Source organism: Schistocerca cancellata, chromosome 8 (genome assembly GCF_023864275.1).
Source record: "Schistocerca cancellata isolate TAMUIC-IGC-003103 chromosome 8, iqSchCanc2.1, whole genome shotgun sequence".
Taxonomy (NCBI): Eukaryota; Metazoa; Arthropoda; class Insecta; order Orthoptera; family Acrididae; genus Schistocerca; species Schistocerca cancellata.
Genome location: NC_064633.1, coordinates 478708511 through 478731498, shown reverse-complemented (window position 1 = coordinate 478731498; position 22988 = coordinate 478708511). Strand labels below are relative to the sequence as shown.

General features: G+C 39.9%; 2 protein-coding genes across 3 annotated transcripts in view; one reads left to right on the top strand and one right to left on the bottom strand.

Moving 5' to 3' along the window:
• The window catches only part of LOC126095214 (RNA-binding protein 33-like), a 225247-nt gene extending 221765 nt beyond the window's left edge, over positions 1-3482 (bottom strand). For both annotated transcript variants that reach the window (XM_049909950.1, XM_049909951.1), the window contains exon 1: positions 3179-3482. In XM_049909950.1, coding sequence (XP_049765907.1) covers positions 3179-3192 — 14 coding nt within the window. In that variant the 5' untranslated portion in view covers positions 3193-3482. The remainder of the gene's footprint in view (positions 1-3178) is intronic.
• A 264-nt stretch (positions 3483-3746) lies between these two features.
• LOC126095053 (RNA-binding protein NOB1) overlaps positions 3747-22988 on the top strand; it is a 65926-nt gene continuing 46684 nt past the window's right edge. The window contains exons 1-3 of the mRNA XM_049909734.1: positions 3747-3946; positions 4106-4238; positions 17814-18022. Coding sequence (XP_049765691.1) covers positions 3872-3946; positions 4106-4238; positions 17814-18022 — 417 coding nt within the window. The 5' untranslated portion in view covers positions 3747-3871. The remainder of the gene's footprint in view (positions 3947-4105; positions 4239-17813; positions 18023-22988) is intronic.

Here is a 22988-nt window from a genome sequence, read left to right as displayed (position 1 = left end):
GTGCTGGAGTGCTTGTTGTGAGGTATGATGGGAACAAAAGAAGGTGTGTCAGCTGTTTGTGTTACCTAGGCAACAAGAGAGCAACAGGCAGAGAATGTATTTTGAAACAATACATTCCGAAGAAAGAGTGAAATATTGCTGTAAACGAGAATTATAAATTTAATTGCTTCTTGTTTGAATCACAGCTATTTAAACTTTGTAGTAGCCACAAACCAACGGTAGCATTGCAACCCACAATACATTCGAAAAAGCAGTGAAATGTTTCTCTGCTCTGTGTTGCTACACACTCAATCTTCACAAGTACAGTGAGTAAGTGGACCAACGATTTTTAATTAAATCATGGGAGAAGTTTCGAAATGAAGGTTTTGTAATTTATGTTCAATTAGTTTGGTATTATTTTGAGGTTATTTATTGGCATATACTGGTGGGTATTCTGGAGTGTGGTCCTGTTTTTATAGATTGTGGGGCTGAGTGTTTTATAAACATTTTTCCAACTGGGCTGTGCAGTTGAAGTGAAAGTTGGGACGCTGGTTTATATGGCTTTGTGGGGGTGCCTGGTATTGTTTGAGATGTATAGATCAAGTGATTCACTTTATCTATTTAGGTTAAGTGTAATATTCAATTCCAATGGTATGTTTTTCAGATGTTTTGTTCAGTTGACTACTGGGCAATTTGTGTGCATTATATTTGTTTTTGAATGATGACTTTATTCTTATTGTAATCATATTTAGTTTGTCCCCACCCAAAATCTCCCACTTCCAGCAGCTGCCCGTTAGTTTAATTTTACTGCTGCTGTGAAATATTTGGTATGTTACTTTTGTTTGTTTGCAGGTTAAATGAGTGATTTTGTGGTCACCTTATTGAATACTGCACAAAACACAGGTCACAGCCACGTTTATAATGTCACAGGTCAAAGCAGACAGGTGGGATTGGGCTATTCGGTAATCCCCAGTTCTGCTTCTGAAATGGGGAAGTACAACATTATGTCTTTTACAGAGTTCACAATGGTAGTACTTGCAGGTATTGACAAGAATGTGTGATAGACATATCCTAGACTTGTCTAGGCCTTTTGACACTGTAGACCATGCAATACTACGAATCAAGCTAAAAGCACTTAGTCTAATAGAAATAGCAAACAAGTGGTTCCAAAAATTGCCAGGAAAAGATGCAAAAGGTAGTGGCAGTTCATACATCTGCTGATGATAAACTTCTCGTAAAACAATTGTCAGACAAGAAACACATAAACATAGGTGGTCCTCAGGGAAGAGTACTACATCCAATTCTGTTCTAAATACATACAAACAGCTTTCCTGACTATGGAAGACATGAGGAAAAAATTCCTTTAACGATGACAGCACCATCACAGTCGCTGGTAAAACACAAACTTCAATCAGAAAAATAAAACAAAACCCTCAAGGATGTTTATAATTGGGCAAAATGTAATACATTAAAAATTAACATAAAAAGGAAACATTTTAGTGTGAAGAGGAAAACCAACTCTGTTGCCAAAAAGAATATCATCAGCATGTTATGCTCTTAGGATTCTATCATCAGTTTGTAAAAGTCAATGTCTTGTGATAATGTACCGTTCCTACACACACTCAGTTTTTAACTATGAGACTCTTTTTAGGGGATCAGAGGCAGAAACCATGAACACAATTTTTAAACTGCAAAAAAGGGCCACAAGAATAACTAAAAACTGTGGTCAAGCTCATCAAAAAGAACTGAAAAGAAATAGCTGCAAATAAAACTGTATAATAATTGTAAAGTAAGATGGAAAAGATTACTAAAATACATTTGTTTAATAAAGCAGCTAAAACATTCTTCACAAATAATGCATTCAACGTAATTAAAAATGATTTAGAGGACTGAAGGGTGGTAGTTAAAAGGAATGGGGTAACTACAAGACACAGTCACATTTCAATAAATGATCATAATGTAATACTTTTACAAAGATGTCTTATGTTAAGATGTATAGTGCATGATAATAACGTCATTCTCCTGAGTTCAGTATCGACTGAAATTTACAATGGGGTGCCCATGCACAGGTGTTGGCAACTCCTATGAGTGTATGACTACTAGAGAATGTGTTATTTGACAATAAAAACTGATCACTTATCTTCACCCACCCATCTCTCTTTAAAAATCATACAAACACTGACTCACAATACAACTGTACTGCTGTCTTCAATTTCCCAGATGGCAGTTAGTAAAAGTTTTACATCATCATATCCATCATGGGGAGATGCAGACTGTTTTCATGTGCAATCAGGGGAGGAAATTTAGACATGTATGGGGCATAATTTTCTGAACATACTGGAGTCAGTGCCAGCGGCATAGCAGCATGTTCATGGCCCAGAGTCACCAGCAGGTGTCCTTAGTGTGTCCAACAACAAAGAGCAAAACCATATTTTTTAAGTTACCTGAATCAAACTGTGTCTAAATCAAGGACAACCAATCAAGTGATGCATTGCAGTTGTTTAGACACTACCTTAATATTGGGGAAGATGAAGTGTTTGCTCTGTCCGATCACCCTATTTAGGTTTTCCTAAATCTTTACAGGCAATACCGAGATGGATCCGTCATCAAGCCATGGCCAACAGCCTATCCAATCCTCGTAGGGGCACACTTGGGCATTCTGTATGTAAGCTACCTATAATTTGCATTAGCCTATATATTTTTCACTACTATGAAAAATACTGTATCACTGTGATAAATCCATGAATGAATAAACAGAACGTTAATTTTTTCTTGGGGGGGGGGGGGGGGGAGAGGGGAAAGGGTAATCAAGCTCTAACCTACTTGACCACTGCGCCACCAAACGAGAATTAATGAAAGACTACATGGAGCTTTGACTCTGTAACACAGTTATATACCAGTAAATGAATATACACAGAGTGTTTATAATTATATCCCGTTAACAGATACGTTAAACGTCTCTGGTAACGAAAACCTCTAGACATACACCAAAATGTCTAGAAACGTAACACAAAATTTCCCAAGATAAATGACAAAAAATATGAATCGCTATCACTCCGATACGGACTGTAATTAAAGCTTTCAACGGCAATAATATAAAATATGCGCTAATCGTTATACCCTAGTATGTAATTCTGCAAACATAAGAACATTTAATCGAAATGTAAAAGTTTTTTTTAAAAAAAAAAGTCATAATTACTTGTTATCCGACATTTTACTGCTGGATCATCACACACTGGAACCAACGTTTACACAATGTCTTCGTTAACAAAAAAGACGATATTTCATTTCATGAGCCACATAGCTCTTGTGTAATGTCTATAACGACCTCAGACAGTCTCTTATAGTCACAAAGAACAGGAAGTAGTTATACTTCGACACTGTAACGAACAGTGAATATTTGAACGCCTAGTTTACTTGAACAACACTATTTCGCTTCGCGCAGATTGTTTATTTACGGACAACAGTGCCGTCAGATTCACTTCAACATGGCCAAATTTAATGCTTCACTATCTTCCACCGAAACTATTTGGAAGATATACCCAACAAAGGCTTTGTATGCAAAGGTCTTCATGAGAAATAAGTAGTATAGAGAAAAAAGTAGTATAATACACTGAACATTAACGAAAAGCATTTGCTACATAGTCACCTAATTTGATTTCTTGCAGTGTCTGAACTGCGAATGAGTGAAAATATTTCATTTATGTTTTGTTTGTAGACTAATATAATAATACGAAGGTAGCATCTATGGTGTATGCCATAGATGATCCTCTAGGAGAGAGGTGTAGTGAAGAGAGATATCTGTTTGTGTTGTTTGACTAAGCGTGGTAGAAGTGCATGTTTACCATTAACGAAGTGGAGAGCGTATGTTGAACAACGATATTTCTGCAAAATGAGTTTGGGTAAACAAAAAGTTGAACATTTAGTCGCTGACACTAACACTTTCATAAAAAATTCATCTCTGCAAGTAAGCACACTTTAAATTTAATGTCGTAAGACAGCTGCTGACATTTTTATTGATTTGGCAGCAATATTTTCAATGTGCATTAATGTTGCGTTACACAGTCTGCCCTGCAGATTTTACAGTACGTTAAAGATTTTGATAATGATTCTCTTCTTCACCCAGGACGTAGCTACCAACGTATATACTGTGCAGGACGCACTTGATGAAATTACAAATAAACGCCAACTGCGAAACTTAGTAGTGTTGCCCTATAATGTGGTTGTGAAGGACGTTTTCACTGAAAATGTTAAGTTTGGTAAGTATAGTGTAGCACTTAAATTATCATTAATTAACCCAGGATTATATTCTACTCCGGAAATCGGAAGCGTCCGATTCCACCCGTCTGCTTTGACCCATGACGTCACAAATGTGGCGGAGCTGCATAGGTCAAGGGAAGTGTCCGATTCTAGAGGATATTGTGTTTAGTGGAATTTAGGGAGTTTTGTGTTGTCGGTTTTTTTCATCGTTTTGTGTGGTTTGGTATGGTGGTGTGTGTCTAAATTTGTTTATATTTGCTTTGTCCCCATCCAAAAACTCTGTTTCCCACGCTTGTCCCGTTAGTTTCATTAGATTTTTTTGTGGAACGTGTGTGTTGATTTTTCAATGTATTTTCGTGTTTGTGGTCATATTTACGTAATGACGTCATAGGCGCTATATTGGAGTCGTAGTGTATGGTCGTTTCCGCCATATTTGTGACGTCACGGAGCAAAGCAGACGGGTGGAATCGGACACTTCTGAAGAACAGTGTTCGGTTATTTGGTTTTTGCATAGTGAAGGTGTGAAACCTATTGAAATTCATCGACGAATAAATGTTCAGTACGGTGATACATGTTTGGGAAATACGGAAGCGTCCGATCCCACCCGTCTGCTTTGACCCATGACGTCACAAATATGGGGGAAACAAAAACAAACACACACACTTTCCACAAGAAGCCTAATGACACTAACGGGACAAGCGTGGGAAATGGGGTGTTTAGGGTGGGGGGCAAACTAAATACACTCCTGGAAATTGAAATAAGAACACCGTGAATTCATTGTCCCAGGAAGGGGAAACTTTATTGACACATTCCTGGGGTCAGATACATCACATGATCACACTGACAGAACCACAGGCACATAGACACAGGCAACAGAGCATGCACAATGTCGGCACTAGTACAGTGTATATCCACCTTTCGCAGCAATGCAGGCTGCTATTCTCCCATGGAGACGATCGTAGAGATGCTGGATGTAGTCCTGTGGAACGGCTTGCCATGCCATTTCCACCTGGCGCCTCAGTTGGACCAGCGTTCATGCTGGACGTGCAGACCGCGTGAGACGACGCTTCATCCAGTCCCAAACATGCTCAATGGGGGACGGATCCGGAGATCTTGCTGGCCAGGGTAGTTGACTTACACCTTCTAGAGCACGTTGGGTGGCACGGGATACATGCGGACGTGCATTGTCCTGTTGGAACAGCAAGTTCCCTTGCCGGTCTAGGAATGGTAGAACGATGGGTTCGATGACGGTTTGGATGTACCGTGCACTATTCAGTGTCCCCTCGACGATCACCAGTGGTGTACGGCCAGTGTAGGAGATCGCTCCCCACACCATGATGCCGGGTGTTGGCCCTGTGTGCCTCGGTCGTATGCAGTCCTGATTGTGGCGCTCACCTGCACGGCGCCAAACACGCATACGACCATCATTGGCACCAAGGTAGAAGCGACTCTCATCGCTGAAGACGACACATCTCCATTCGTCCCTCCATTCACGCCTGTCGCGACACCCCTGGAGGCGGGCTGCACGATGTTGGGGCGTGAGCGGAAGACGACCTAACGGTGTCTACATCTACATCTACATTTATACTCCGCAAGCCACCCAACGGTGTGTGGCGGAGGGCACTTTACGTGCCACTGTCTTTACCTCCCTTTCCTGTTCCAGTCGCGTATGGTTCGCGGGAAGAACGACTGTCTGAAAGCCTCTGTGCGCGCTCTAATCTCTCTAATTTTACATTCGTGATCTCCTCGGGAGGTATAAGTAGGGGGAAGCAATATATTCGATACCTCATCCAGAAACGCACCCTCTCGAAACCTGGCGAGCAAGCTACACCGCGAAGCAGAGCGCCTCTCTTGCAGAGTCCGCCACTTGAGTTTGTTAAACATCTGCGTAACGCTATCACGGTTACCAAATAACCCTGTGACGAAACGCGCCGCTCTTCTTTGAATCTTCTCTATCTCCTCCGTCAACCCGATCTGGTACGGATCCCACACTGATGAGCAATACTCAAGTATAGGTCGAACGAGTGTTTTGTAAGCCACCTCCTTTGTTGATGGACTACATTTTCTAAGGACTCTCCCAATGAATCTCAACCTGGTACCCGCCTTACCAACAATTAATTTTATATGATCATTCCACTTCAAATCGTTCCGCACGCATACTCCCAGATATTTTACAGAAGTAACTGCTACCAGTGTTTGTTCCGCTATCATATAATCATACAATAAAGGATCCTTCTTTCTATGTATTCGCAATACATTACATTTGTCTATGTTAAGGGTCAGTTGCCACTCCCTGCACCAAGTGCCTATCCGCTGCAGATCTTCCTGCATTTCGCTACAATTTTCTAATGCTGCAACTTCTCTGTATACTACAGCATCATCCGCGAAAAGCCGGATGGAACTTCCGACACTATCTACTAGGTCATTTATATATATTGTGAAAAGCAATGGTCCCATAACACTCCCCTGTGGCACACCAGAGGTTACTTTAACGTCTGTAGACGTCTCTCCGTTGACAACAACATGCTGCGTTCTGTTTGCTAAAAACTCTTCAATCCAGCCACACAGCTGGTCTGATATTCCGTAGGCTCTTACTTTGTTTATCAGGCGACAGTGCGGAACTGTATCGAACGCCTTCCGGAAGTCAAGAAAAATAGCATCTACCTGGGAGCCTGTATCTAATATTTTCTGGGTCTCATGAACAAATAAAGCGAGTTGGGTCTCACACGATCGCTGTTTCCGGAATCCATGTTGATTCCTACATAGTAGATTCTGAGTTACCAAAAACGACATGATATTCGAGCAAAAAACATGTTCTAAAATTCTACAACAGATCGACGTCAGAGATATAGGTCTATAGTTTTGCGCATCTGCTCGACGACCCTTCTTGAAGACTGGGACTACCTGTGCTCTTTTCCAATCATTTGGAACCTTCCGTTCCTCTAGAGACTTGCGGTACACGGCTGTTAGAAGGGGGGCAAGTTCTTTCGCGGGACCGTAGCCCAGCTTCATGGAGACGGTTGCGAATGGTCCTCGCCGATACCCCAGGAGCAACAGTGTCCCTAATTTGCTGGGAAGTGGCGGTGCGGTCCCCTACGGCACTGCGTAGGATCCTACGGTCTTGGCGTGCATCCGTGCGTCGCTGTGGTCTGGTCCCAGGTCGACGGGCACGTGCACCTTCTGCCGACCACTGGCGACAACATCGATGTACTGTGGAGACCTCACGCCCCACGTGTTGAGCAATTCGGCGGTACGTCCACCCGGCCTCCCGCATGCCCACTATACGCCCTCGCTCAAAGTCCGTCAACTGCACATACGGTTCACGTCCACGCTGTCGCGGCATGCTACGAGTGTTAAAGACTGCGATGGAGCTCCGTATGCCACGGCAAACTGGCTGACACTGACGGCGGCGGTGCACAAATGCTGCGCAGCTAGCGCCATTCGACGGCCAACACCGCGGTTCCTGGTGTGTCCGCTGTGCCGTGCGTGTGATCATTGCTTGTACAGCCCTCTCGCAGTGTCCGGAGCAAGTATGGTGGGTCTGACACACCGGTGTCAATGTGTTCTTTTTTCCATTTCCAGGAGTGTATAAACTAATTTAGACACCTTGCGTAGCTACAATGTGTAAGTGAAGACAGCCATGCATGAATACCCACCCACCTCCCCAGGGGTCGTAAACCCCTGCAACCCATAGAAGATAAAGATGCTTCAGTAGCTGATTAGTGTTTTTTGTCTTTTTTTAAAAAAAAAAAAAAAAAAACTCATGGGATAGAACGAACAGATCAGAAAGATAAATATAATAAACTAAAACAGAAATTCGAGGAAACAGATAATTAAAATAAGTAATAAGTGTTTTTAAATAAAAAAAAATCTCACGAGATAGAACGAACAGATCAGAAAAGTAAATAAAATAAGATAAAACAGAACTGGAGACAGCCACACTCAAACCAAACTCCGCGCCGTCATGACGTCACACACGACAACACCCTTACGTCACGGGTCAAAGCCGACGCGTTGGATCGGACGCTTCTGTCGACCCCGTGTTTGTCACAGCAGCAAGTCTATGAATGGAGTAGGACGTTCGCAAATGGTGTGACTTCAATGGAACATGCTCCTCATCCAGGTCAGGCACAACGAGGTGTGAACTCAACAGAACATTGCAGCAGTTGATGTCATAGTGAGGAAAACCGCCGAGTAGCACTGAATGACATTGCAGCATGTTTACAGATTAGTCATGGGTCAGCACACCACATTGTGCATGATGTGCTCCAGTTTCACAAATTGTCTGCAAGATGGGTGCCATGATAGCTGGCTCCTGAAATGAGAAAACAACGTGTTGATGCTTGTGAAGAACTTCTTCGGTGCTTTGAACGAGAAGAGGATGGCTTCCTTGCAAGAATCGTTACTGGGGACAAAACCTGGGTTCACTTCCACCAACCAGAAACGAAGAGAGCGAGCAAGGAATGGTGCCATTCCTAGTCACCAAAACCAAAGAAATTTCGAGCGGAACCATCAGCAGGCAAGGTTGTGCTGACTCTCTTTTGGGACGAAAAAGGAGTCATTTTGGAGCATTACATGCCTAGAGGGACCACTGTCACCAGTACATCATACACAGGTCTCCTAAAAAATCATCTGTGGCCTGCAATCTAATCAAAGCGACGTGGATTGCTGTCAGCAGGTGTCCTTTTGCAACATGACAATGCAAGGCCCCACACTGCCCATACAACAGTTGCAACAATTGCAGACCTGCATTTTGAGTGTCTTCCTCATCCACCATACTCACCAGACCTTGCCCCAAGTGATTTCCATATGTTTGGACCACTCAAAGACGCAATTGGAGGAAAGAAGTTCCGTCCTAATGAAGAGGTATGCTACGCGGTGCATGAGTGGTTGCGCGAACTACCAAAAGAATTTTTTTCTAAAGGAATTTATGCACTTTGTAAGCGCTGGAGGACATGCATTGAGTGTGGGAGAGATTATGTTGAAAAGTGATACAGCTTTGTACCACTTCTGCACAATAAATTTGACTCACCTTCGTATATTGATAAAGTGAAATTTCCATTACCAGTTTTTTCAGGTCTTTTTATTATGGCTTTGTTGATTACTGATGATTTCATTTGCTTGATTTTTGCGTTAGAATCTGTTTTGCTATGTCCTCATTATTACGATTGTCATTTATTTAGTTTATCCCTGCTCAGCAGTCACTTATTTCGTCTATCCCTGCTCAGAACCACATAATTCCTGTGGTTGTCCCATTAATCTCATGTTATTTCTGGAGTTCAATATTTTTGTATTATTTGTGTGGGTTCCTGTGTGCAATCATTGATGTCTTGGTTGTCATATTTTATAAGCTTGAAATAAGTTTGTACTCTACCTTGATAACAACAGTCAAATGTGATGGGTAGCACTACAATCTTCAGTTTCTCCAAAAAAACTATCTTTATAAATTTCCACTCTTCTCCACTTCTACAAGAATTTGATACAATACCATGTCTTCACAGTATGGCACTGGAATTAATCATGGAAACTAAAGCTTTAGGAATGTGGCAAAGAACAATTTAAAATGAGACTGTCATGTGAAAGCTCTTGAAACAAAGTTTTAAAATGTTTGTTGTGCTCTATTTGCACTAAATCAAAGTGCAAGCAGGTCAACAGTGATAGAGGCTTATTATATGTACTTCCATTCATTACTTAGATGTGGGCTAATCATCTGGGGAAATTCAGACCCCACTCCCAATAAAACAAAATTTAACAATGTAGAAAAAAGCAGTCAGGGTCGTCTGCAACTTACAATAAGTGGAAACATAAGGATTACAGTTAAATCAGCTGAAAAGCATTTGCACATATCAGTGTACCCTTTTTGCAACTGAACGTATTTTAAATAGAAGTAGCGACCTACCATGAAATAGGCCTCTCCATAACCATACCACAAGAAGTGTTGGTAAATTCACATGTCTCATTCTAGAACAGATTTATATCAGAAAAGTGTTTCTTAGATAACAGTTAAATTATTCAGCAGTCTACCTCAAGATTTAAAACAGCAGTGACATAAATATACCTTTCAAAGTAACCATAAGTCATTTCTGATTGGAACTGCTTTTACGCAGTAAAAGAATTCTTGATTTATAGAACAAAACTTTTGTGAATTGAATCTTAACTGTGAATAATTTCGGACATTTAAATTGTTTTTAGGTATATAGACTGAAGCAGCGAGTGAAAATTTGTACCAAGGCTGGGAACCGATCCCAGGTCTCATGCTTACTGGGCAGGTGTGTTAGCCACTAAGCCACCATGGCACAGTGGTTCACACAACTGCACAGATTACCCTGGCACACCTCCCTCCTCAATCCAGATTTAAATTCCTTCTTACACACTCACCGCTTCAGTCTACATACACAAACTCATATCTATATGAGACCAGTAAACTCTTCAAAGTTGCATTATTTCACTCATTCACTTAAATTGTGCTTTTTGTTACTTGCAATTTATGATTGTGGACAGGAACTTGTCATTATTCCCTCTCTTCCCCCCCCCCCCCCCCCCCCCCTCGCCCCCTGTCTTATGAAAACAAAATACCAGAATGATCTGAACGTGGAGAGTGACCTTAGATGTCCTTTGTAACTAGTTTGAAACCAAACATTTGGGTGCTGTTTAAAGAAAAACTGTTTCAGTCATCTCATTGATATTTGGAATTCTTGTCATGACTTTCATCACATAAAAAAAAGTTAGATGTGTGAAGTGTCATTTAGGTGAAAACAGTATCATTGGTTATTTAAGAAAGACACACAGAAATTTCTGTTTTGGCTGCAGTTTTGTATTACACTACATTTGATAACCTTCCTTTAATTGCAGATTATCATCAATTAAAGTCTTTCCAAAGAAGCAAAAAATATTAACAAATTAAATAAATGTAGGGAGCCATTAGATATTCTGGGATTGCAAAAGGAGACACTATGTAGAAAAGATTGGGAACCACTGACCTAAAATTTGCAGTGAAACTGAATGTTCCTTACCTGCAACTGATTTAATGTGCTTATCAGTACCAGAGCTTTATTCCTGTTCTATGGAGATTGGAAAGTGTGGCATCTTGGAAAGGCTTTGACGTCTACATGTGCTAGTACGTCAAAAAAGTATCTTCACTAGTTTTTATATAGCAAAATGATACTTTTTTAGTGATATGACAGTTAGGGAAATGTAGTTGTGTATTTTTCATTGAACTGCACTGGTCATTTGATTGCTACTGCATTCCTTTCTTAAATTTTGAGTTATCTGGGTCTCAGTTTGGTTGAAGACCATATGTAGCTATCACAATTTTGTGGGTATTTAGATAAAGACTATTAGGGTATTGGTTGTACAATAACAGCTGTTTTACTTTTGTGGAGCAGAGAGGTTATCATATTTTTGGATTAACATTCTGGACCCTGGTGTCATTGCATTTTATTTTATTTTATTTTATTTAAATGTCAAGTTCCGTAGGACCAAATTGAGGCGAAAATCTCCAAGCTCATGGAACGTGTCAGTACATGAACTTACAACATAAAAAGTAATAACAGATAAAAATAAATGTTCATGAACCTGAAAGAAAATCAGTCCATAAGTTTAAGCAAACACTATCAGCAATACAATGAGAATCATCTTAATTTTTCAAGGAATTCCTCGACAGAATAGGAGTGACCCAGGAGGAAACTCTTCAGTTTTGATTTGAAAGCACGTGGATTTCTGCTAAGATTTTTGAATTCGAGTGGCAGCTTATTGAAAATGGATGCAGCAGTATACTGCACACCTTTTTGCACAAGAGCTAAGGAAGTCCGATCCAAATGGAGGTTTGATTTCTGCCGAGTATTAACAGAGTGAAAGCTGCTTATTGTTGGGAATAAACTAATATTGGTAACAAGAAACGACAATAAGGAATATACATATTGAGATGCCAATGCCAAAATACCCAGACTCGCGAAAAGAGGTTGACAAGAGGTTTGTGAACTCACACCACTTATTGCCCGAACCGCCCGTTTCTGAGCCAAAAATATCCTTCTAGAATGGGAAGAGTTACCCCAAAACATAATACCATACAACATAAGTGAATGAAAATAAGCAAAGTAGACTAATTTACATGTCGAAATATCACTCACTTTCGATACCGTTCGAATAATGAAAATGGCAGTATTAAGTCTTTGAACAAGATCCTGAACGTGGGCTTTCCACGACAATTTACTATCTATCGGAACACCTAGGAATTTGAACTGTTCAGTTTCACTAATCATATGCCCGTTCTGTGAGATTAAAACGTCAGGTTTTGTTGAATTGTGTGTTAGGAACTGTAAAAACTGAGTCTTACTGTGATTTAACGTTAGTTTATTTTCTACAAGCCATGAACTGAGGTCATGTACTGCTCTACTTGAAACTGAGTCAATGTTGCACACAACATCCTTTACGAACAAGCTAGTGTCATCAGCAAACAGAAATGTTTTAGAGTTACCCATAATACTAGAGGGCATATCATTTATATAATAAGGAATAGGAGCGACCCCAACACTGATCCCTGCCCCCCCCCCCCCCCCCCCCACTTGACAGTACCCCACTCAGATCCCACATCACAGCCGTTATCAACATAGTGAATAATGACCTTTTGCTGCCTGTTGCTAAAGTAAGAAGTGAACCAATTGTGAGCTACTCCCCTTATTCCATAATGGTCCAACTTCTGGAGCAATATTGTGTGATCAACATAGTCAAATGCCTTTGTTAAATCAAAAAATACGCCAAGCTTTCGAAACTTTTTGTTTAGCCCATCCAGTACCTCACAGAGAAAAGAATATAGCATTTTCAGTTGTCAAATGACTTCTAAAGCCGAACTGTACATTTGATAGCAAATCGTGTGATATAAAATGATCAATTAACCTTACATACACAGCCTTTTCGATAACTTTTGTAAACACTAATGGCATAGAAATAGGTCTAAAATTATCTACATTATCCCTTTCTCCCTTTTTATAAAGCGGCTTTACTACTGAGTACTTTAATCGCTCAGGAAACTGACCGTTGCTAAAGGAAAAATTACAAATATGGCTAAATACAGGGCAGTGTGCAGCACAGTACTTTAATATTCTACTAGACACTCCATCATAACCATGAGAGTCCCTAGTCTTCAGTGATTTGATTATTGTCTCAATCTCCCTCTTGTCTGTATCACAGAGCAGTATTTCAGACGTCAATCTCGGAAAGGCATTTGCTAAGAAATTTATATGACTTCCTGTAGATACTAAATTTTTATTTAATTCACCAGCAATGCTCAGAAAATGGTTGTTAAATACTGTACATATATCTGATTTATCAGTAACAGGAATATTATTACTGCAAACTGGCTTTATATTGTCAACCTTGTGCTGCTGGCCAGACATTTCCTTCACAACTGACCATATGGCTTTAATTTTATCCTGTGAATTAGCTATTCTATTTGCATACCACATACTTTTTGCCTTGCTAATAACATTTTTAAGCACCTTACAATAGTGTTTGTAATGGGCTACTGTAGCTTGATTGTGACTACTTCTAACATTTTGATATAATTCCCGCTTTGTTCTACATAATATCCTTATCCCACTAGTCAGCCAACCGGGCTGTCCATTACTGCTAGTACCCCGTTTAGAATGTTCTAATGGAAAGCAACTCTCAAAGAGCATGATAAATGTGTCATGGAAAGCATTGTATTTATCATCTATATTATCGGCACTATAAACATCTTGCCACTCTTATTCCTTGACAAGTTTTGAAAAACTCTCTGTTGCTGTTGGATTAACTTTCCTACATAGTTTGTAATTAAATACGACATTGGTTAGAGCACAAAAACCTTTTAGTGTTAAAATTTGTGCATCATGGTCTGAAAGGCCATTCACCCTTTTACTAACAGAATGTCCATCTAGTAATGAAGAATGAATAAAAATATTGTCTGTGACTGTGCTACTGTTCCCCTGCACCCTAGTTGGAAAAAACACAGTTTGCATCAGATCATATGAATTTAGGAGATCTACCAACATCCTCTTTCTTGCACAATCATGTACAAAATTAATACTGAAGTCACCACATAGAACTACTTTCTGGTACTTCCTACAAAGTGAATCAAGAACCCTCTCTAGCTTAAGCAAAAATGCTCTGAAGTTGGAGTTAGGGTACCTATAAACAACAGCAATTAGAAGTTTAGTTTCACTAAATTCAACTAATGCTGCACAACTTTCAAATATCTGTTCAGTGCAGTGTCGTGATACGTCTATGGACTCAAATGAGATACTGTTTTTTACGTACAGAGCCACTCCCCCACCCCGCAAGGAACTCCTTGAGAAACAGCCAGCTAATCTGTAGACTGGTAAAGGAAGCCTCTGAATTATCAAATTATTTAAGTGGTGCTCTGATATACCAATAATTTCAGAGTTAGCATCTATTAGCAGTTCACTAATTTAATCTCTAATACCTCTTATGTTTTGATGAAATATGCTAATTCCTTCTGTACTTGGAAAGATTACATCCTCTGGAGGTGAGCCCTTAGTTAGAGGCACTTCGTTTAAGCAGGTATACCTATCAGCTGACTTCAGTCTAAAAAAGGTGCAGCTCTAACACCAACAACTATAGGAATTTTTCCATGAGTGATACCACCACCACCACCACCACCACCACCACCACCCACTACACTGTCACCTATAAGCTTAGCCAGCCTCCCCTTCCCATACCTATTGAGGTGCAGGCCATGCCTAGTGAAACCCCATCTACTGATAGACCCAACTGGCACCACTGAGATGTGATCCATGCCCTCCGCCATCAGTGCCCTCCCCAGCCCCACATTAACGCACCTAACAGCCGCATTAAGGTGAGGCCGATCATGACGCTGAAACAGTTGCACGAAATGCACATTAGTACTACCAGTTTGAGTAGCTATCTTAACCAAGTCACCACTGACATCATATTCCCTGTCCCTATCGAGACTGTTCCCTGCTCCACCCACTATCACTACCTGATCCTCTTTCGTAAAATTCTTACATAACTCCCCTATGCTTTCAGTCACCTGAGCCAACCCTGCACTAGGCTTCACAATGCTGGTGACCTGTTACTCACTCCCCAACACTTCCTGCAACTGCTGGCCCACACCTCTACCGTGGGAACTACCTAGCAGCAGAACCTTCTTTCTGCTGGACTTTGCAACTGCCCTAGGCCTCCTAATTGCTGAGGACTGCTGCAAGTTACCTACATCTACGGCTACTCGAGGCTCCTCTCCACTCAACTCTGACAGTTGATCGTATCTATTGCATGTATCGAAAGTAAAACTGTCTGAGTACCTCCTCTTCCTAGCTACATTCTTGCCAACTGCCAGTTCCCATTCCCCACCACCCTTCACCCTCCTCAACCTATCTAGTTCCTCCTTTGCACATTGTAACAGATCTTACGCTCCTGCTGCTCTATTAACTTGTTTCTACTACAGATTCTACATTCCCAGGAGAGGATCTCCCTAAAATGACCACTGGCTTCCCCACTGCATTCCCCCCCAGTGAAAATACTTTGAACAAATCCCACACCGTAATCCACTACTCACAAACCTACGACATGCAATGCAGAAGCACAGTTGAGACAAAGATGTAATAGGGAACCAGCTGTGGTGTATTTAACGAAAGTACGGTCACATTTGACTGATTTAGCAAAACCACAGGGTGCCTAAATCTGGATGGCTGTTTTCAAAAGGGAGTCGAACACACAACTACTGCATCATCATATTCTTTGTCATGTGAGATAACACTGTATGTGACCCATCATGAAGTTGCCTGGCTGATTCCAAGTGTGTACTTAATTAGTCCAAGAATTGTTTTTGTCTTGTGGCACTGGTGGCAGCTGGCATTTCGTGCCAATGAGTTTTTTCTTCTGTTGGTATTCATTCAGTATTTTAGTAGCAGTTCAGCTGATTTAACTAGAAGGTAAGATAATCCACAGGCAACGGCCTTGCTGCAGTGGATACACCGGTTCCCGTGAGATCACCAAAGTTAAGTGCTGTCGGGCGTGGTTGGCACTTAGATGGGTGACCATCCAGCCGCCATGTGCTGTTGCCATTTTTCGGGGTGCACTCAGCCTCGTGATGCCAATTGAGGAGCTACTCGACCGAATAGTAGCGGCTCCGGTCAAAGAAAACCATCATAACGACCGGGAGTGCGGTGTGCTGACAACACGCCCCCCCTATCCTCATCCTCAACTGAGGATGATACGGCGGTCAGATGGTCCTGATGGGCGATGGGCCACTTGTGGCCTGAAGACGGAGTGCTTTAAGATAGTCCACATTGTTCAAGATTCCTTGTATTTCTTTCACGAAGGAAACTCATTGTGCTTTCAACTTTACCATGTTTTTATTAGGATTGAAGGAAGCCAGTACTGGATCAGAAGTTGACATTGAAGTTACAGTAACTTGCCATTAGTGAAACTGGAATTACTTCCATAGGATGCACTTTCTTAGTTTTACAGGGAACATTGTCAGTGGACACATGACTTTTTCCTATGAAGCAGTTGTGGAGTGTTGCTCTCTGTACACCAAGTTTTAATCCTTGGCTATGGCATGCAGGGAAAGGGGCAACAGGTGGTGTAATAGACTAACTACATCTACATTTTACTAGTCTTTGACATTGGCTAATAATATAAATTGTAGGTACAGTGCAACTAAAAACTTTTAGAACCCATAGCCACCTGTCTGTGTGGAAAGATAGGATGCAAGTTAAGCTTGAAAAGATTAATCACCCCACCCCACCCACCCTCTCATCCTGCTGGAGATAGGGGAGGAGGAACTTGCCCTCTCTCATCTTGTGTTTCAATCGGTATCCATTATTGTTGTTATTAACAACTTTAAAAATATTAAAAGAAAATATAAAATGACATTGGAAAAACAGGGATTTCCATTAAGAACATAAATGTAACCATGGAATGCTCAAAGTTTTAAAATGAAAGATAGATTATCATGACAATTTTGTTGGCTTTGCCAACTCACAACCAGACTATGATTCTCCATCCTTACCAAAAAAATCAGACTGCTATGAGGATCAGCCTGACACCACAACCTCCATAAAGAAAAAACAATTCCTGTTTTTTTTTTTTCCCAGTTGTGTTGTCACTAGATGCAGCAGAAGAGCAGTAAATCTTCTGTACACACAATGAATGAATGGATGTAAGCGATAGTTTTGCATAATCTTTAGAAGTAAAGAAATTAAACCAGAAGGTAACAATCTGTAGCATTTAGCATCTTTTGAAAGAAGGATGAAGCTCAGTCTGCACTGCTTCTCTTCAGGAATCTGTGCAAAATGTGCAGGATTCCGTAGTAAGTGTCAGAAAGCGATGGTGCTTTTGCAGCCCATAAATTTCATCTCATTGCCTTTTTCTTTTTTTTTTAAAAAAAAATTAGCAGTTCTGTTATTCATTTAAGTTTATAATGTTTGTTGTAATGTAAACTGGTTCAGTTCATCAGTATCTTCCTAAACAGCCAAGGAGATTTTATTATTCTATTTTAGTTGTCCATACATAATAATTAACAATAATAGTTCTCATTTCTTTTTTCCCAGTTACTGAATTTTCGAAGAAGACTGGGGACTACACAAGTCTTTCTGCTACAGACATAAGAGTTATAGCACTGACATATCAATTAGAAAAAGAGGTCGTGGGATCTGACCACCTGAAGCAGCAACCACAATTCAGTTGTGTTATCAATACTGCGAAAAAAGCACCAGATGATTTTACAAAACTTCCAGGATTTTACGTGCCCAGAAAGACGGTAAGTTGATTGGCCTAAAGTATATCACTGATATTTAAATAACTAGTTATTGGACTCAACTCTAGCAGATTAAAAATCATATTTGTACAATTATCACACAAATGGGAATACTGAAGCTGGAAGGGTTTCATATCGGGTCCATTTAAATGATAGAGAACCATGATCGAATAGTTCTCGACTGTTCAATGAAGATGTAAACTAAAATGTGTGGTGTGAGGCAGCCCAAGTGGTTTACTTAGTATTTTTGGCAAGAAAATTTATACTGAAGTATTAATATTCTACATGGTGTAATTGAGAAATGTGCCCCTATATGATACTGTGGCATTTCGTTTGGTATGCTTCTACAGTGTGACAATTGTGATTTTTCGATTTGAGAGACACAGTCAGCTCTTGCTCATCGCCAATATATCCTTACATGTCATACTCTGGTTCCTGAGGCATAACGTGAGAATTTGTAAGAAAAAAACTGAGAAGTTTCTAGGATGCTATGGCAACTCCTAGTAGGTTGCTAATGTAGTAGTGACTACAATCTGCTAAGTAAGAGTGTGGTCGGCAGTACACACAGGTGGTAAAAGATATTGCCTTAGTTCCTTCACAGCCCACTAGAGGAACCTTTGTCCTTCATGCTGTTCGATAAAGCATTAGTTTACTTTGAATTCTCAGCTGAGATTTGTATGTGTTTACTGACAATTAAAATGCACAGAAAATGTTACATATTTATCAGAAATGTTTGAAGCTGACTTTCAAACATTGGTTCAATGACAAAAATGAAGACTGGATACTGCATGAGGGCAATGATCCGATGCAGTACAGCAGGCTGTGCAGTGACTGTAAAAAGAAGAAAGTTGTTCAGGTAGTGGATTGGCCCTCACAGTCACCTGATGCTAAACCTACTGAAAATGTATGGTTTTACATCAGAAATACATTGCAAAGAAAAAAGAACTTCACTTTGAAACAGCTGCTAATACAAATTCGACCATTTGGAGGTCTCTTCCATGTGAATATGTGGGAAACTTGGTTTCAAGCATGCGTCAGAGATGCCAAGTGATTATCGATGCTGCAGCTGACTGGAAATATTAGTAATTGTAATTGCATACCTCCTTGGTTCATATATGATGTGTATATATGTTTTAGTTTGTTGTCAGATAAATTTTCCTACTGATTACCCCAACCACTTGCTTAACAGACTGGAATTAGGACATCCAGACTTTGTAATTTAAAGTGATATGTAGTACTCTGTACTTGAATTAATATGATTTACTTTTAGCTTTGTTTTCCAGAAATGGAGAGGGGTACATACACTGTGTTTCCCAGAAACTGACTTTATTTTATACACAAAATTATTTAGTGACAAAGTATACGTAATGATTGTCTACAGTGATGTTTCGTTTTGGGGGGAGGGGGTTCCTCTTTCCATGATGAATTTTTAATCATGGTAATTGACACATATCTACTTTGTGTTCAATGCACAGGCACATTATTTCTTTGCATCATACTTCTGCAGCAAGCTTTTTGCCCCATTAAGGGGTTACTATACAAGGTCCATTCAAAAATTCCAGAAGATTTGTAATTTTGCAGCAGAGGTGCATTGGAGCAAAATGTGATTGGCATCATTATCCATGCCTGTGTTTAATGTGTAACTGCCAGAAGTTTTATTGTTGTATCTTTATTAGTTATTGTTCAGTGCCATATTGAGTAGAATGTTGTGTCGCACAGTTTGTGAATTTTGAGATGGCAGAGCTAGAGGAGCAACACATTTGCATTAAATTTTGCGTGAAATTCAAGAAAACTTTTACAGAAACGCATGAAATGATGCAGGAACCCTACAGTGAAGAGTTCTTGAGCCATTTCTGTGTTATGAATGGTTCACATGCTTTAAAAAAGGCCAGACAGAAGTCAAACGTGACCCTCATTCAGGATGCCCTTCAACATCTCCCAGTGGTGCTCATGTCAGGAACATCAATGAAATTGTGCATGCCAATCAAACACTAACTGTCTAAGAGATTGCAGAAGAACGTAACATTTCAGTTGGATCATGTCATGAAATCCTGACACAGCATCTTGGAATGCATTGTGTTGCTGTCAAGTTTGTCCCACGGCTTGAGTCAAAACCAGAAAGACCTTTCCCTCACAATCTGTGAAGAGCTTTTGGATCACACAAATGAGAACGAGATTTTCCTTAAGAGAATTATAACTGGTGGTAAGTGGTGGTCTACGGTTATGATGTCAAGACCAAGGTTTGGTCTTAACAGTGAGTTGGAAAAGGTTCTCAAAGGCCAAAAAAAGCTTGTCAGGTCAGGTCAAAAGTCAAAGCCATGCTGATAGTTTTCTTTGACCTTGAAGGATTAGTTCATTGTGAATTCGTGCTACAGGAACAAACTGTTAATCAATGGTACTATTGGGACGTGTTGTGATGCCTGTGAGAAAATGTGAGAATGAAATGGTTTGAAATGTGACGAGACAATTCACGAGTCTTGCATCACGATAACACACCCGCGCATTCATCCCTGTTGTGCATGACTATTGCACAAAGAACGAAATCTCTGTACTGTCTCATCTTCCGGACTCTCCAGACCTGGCCCCTGTGGACCTTTTTTATTTCCAAAGTTAAAAACCCTATTAAAAGGACAAAGATTTGCAGTGCCTTGCACGATCCAGAAAGAGGCGTACCAAGAGTGCTTCCAGAAGTGGAAATGGCATTGGGAGCGGTGTATCAATTGTGGCGGAGAGTATTTTGAAGGAGACCATACACAGTAAGTAAAAGGTAAGCGTAGAAAAATTTTGTGGACAAAGTTCCGAAATTTTTTGAACAGACCTCATATGTTGTTTCTGTTCCTGTTTTCTCCACGTTTGTCACAATATTTTATACAAAGTGCTTTGTGATTGGTAGCCTGGAGAGTTGTAACACTGAGGAATTCAAGAATAATTTGTGAAATACAGACTGAAAAGGTATACACAACACCTCCTGGTGTTAATGATGAATGTAATAAATTCTGTAACATTGTGATTGGCTTTCATAATAAATTAATTGGCAGAAGCAGATGAAATATGCCTAAACACAGAATTACAAATGGAATCAGAATATTGTGCAAAACTAAGAGAAGACTCCACCTAGCACCAAGAGACGCAGTCGATATAAGGTTAAATCGGAGTAAAAAGTTATTGCCAAATTTTAAGTGAAGTCATCAGAGTATCAAAGTGTATGTGTTGTAAAGGGAAAATAAGCTTCTCCAGCAACAAGAAAAGAACTATTTGGAATGCAGTAACTGCTCTAAAGCATGATAATTAGGAAAATTATTAGAATATCTATGCACTTACAGGACACATCTAGAAGGAATCTGAAAAGCATGAGATGGTATATGAGACAGTGGACATAAATTCCAATTTAAAGCATTTCTGAATAACTTTCTCTCTGCTGTTAACAGCTGTCACTCAATGATGAAAACAGAAATATGGCACCAGTAGAGTATCAAAGAAATTGGAAATAACAAAAGGTATTGGATTACCATGAAGCAGAATGAGAGAACTATACAGACTAATGAGTATAAGCACAAACATACAAGTGCTTTCATATTGTGAAATGTATTGTGGTATGCTGAGAAGAACTATAAGAAAATTAAAAGAAAAAGTGCATCTCGAGTCAGAGATTAAGAATTCTGAAAATAAAATCAAAACAGTGTGGAGTGTAGTTAGAAGGGAACATGGAAATTCTATCAGGGATGAAAGATAATGACCAAATGGTCTTTGACGTCAAAGTTACAGCAAACCTCTTTAACAGTCACTGACGGATGTCATAAATTGAGGAGGGCCTTGGGCTTTTAATTGTTACCCTTTTTGTAGTGTATGCACGAGTTAACTGGGAAATTACATAGAAAAGGCAGCTATTACACAGGCCAGTGAACATATGAACAACTTATTTGTGATACAATCTGTCACATAGACTGGTTTTGACTATTCCTTGATTAAAAATATATAAATTTGACTGTCACAGCAGTTTGCCTTATGTGAATTTTATTTTTTCAAACTGGTAGGAGATGAAATTTGAATATAAAAATTTACTTTCGTCTTTGAAGAATAGTTGTTGTAGTTTCCTGTTCTGATTAAAGTGACAGACTTGGGCAAAACCTATTTTTCCAGACAGATCAGTGATCAGTATCTTCCAAAAAATCAATCATCAGTTTCCTCAAAATGACAAGAGAACACACAAACAAATTTGTCAAGATGTACCAAACCCAACAATGTTGCCATAACTAATTGACCCACAAAAAGACATAAAATGTACATACTTTAGCGTGAACCATAAGAACATCTAAAGCAGGGGCAGCCAAGAATTTGGCTGATGAGCTGTGCCCTGGCACAAGTGCCAAAGTGCCCAGTCTGATTGCAAATTTCCCTCATCGCCATGGTATACTGTCTGAACGTGAGGATGGGGAAAATGTGAACATGCCGCATTTAAATGCCAATGCAGTCACATTGCATATGGCTTGATTTAGTATTCCACATTTCCCAACAACATAGATCACAAATGAAACAAATTTTCAGTTTTATTTAGTTATTTTTGGTGTGTTGAAGACATAATTTTTGTTTGGTGCAAACTATCTGTGTAAGGACAAACGCGGACAATTTCGCAGATTTTCACACTCATAATCAAAGAATACATATGTTGATCAAAATATTGTAGGGCTTTTGCAGCCTCATTATGGAGATGTGGAAACTCTAGTTTAGTGAAACAATGTAGATGTCCTGGACAGTTTTAACGTAAAGGATTTGTCTTTAAAATGGTAACTACATTGCAGATCAGTCAATTACAACTGCATGTGCAGAGGAGCGCTTTCAATTGTAATGAATAATGGTCTCAAAAACAGCTGGAACACAGATCAGAGATTGGCATTGTCCTCAAAATTTCAGGAAACTATCCTTGTAATTCATTTAAGGCCACATTTACTTCTTCAAACCTTGTGTTTTC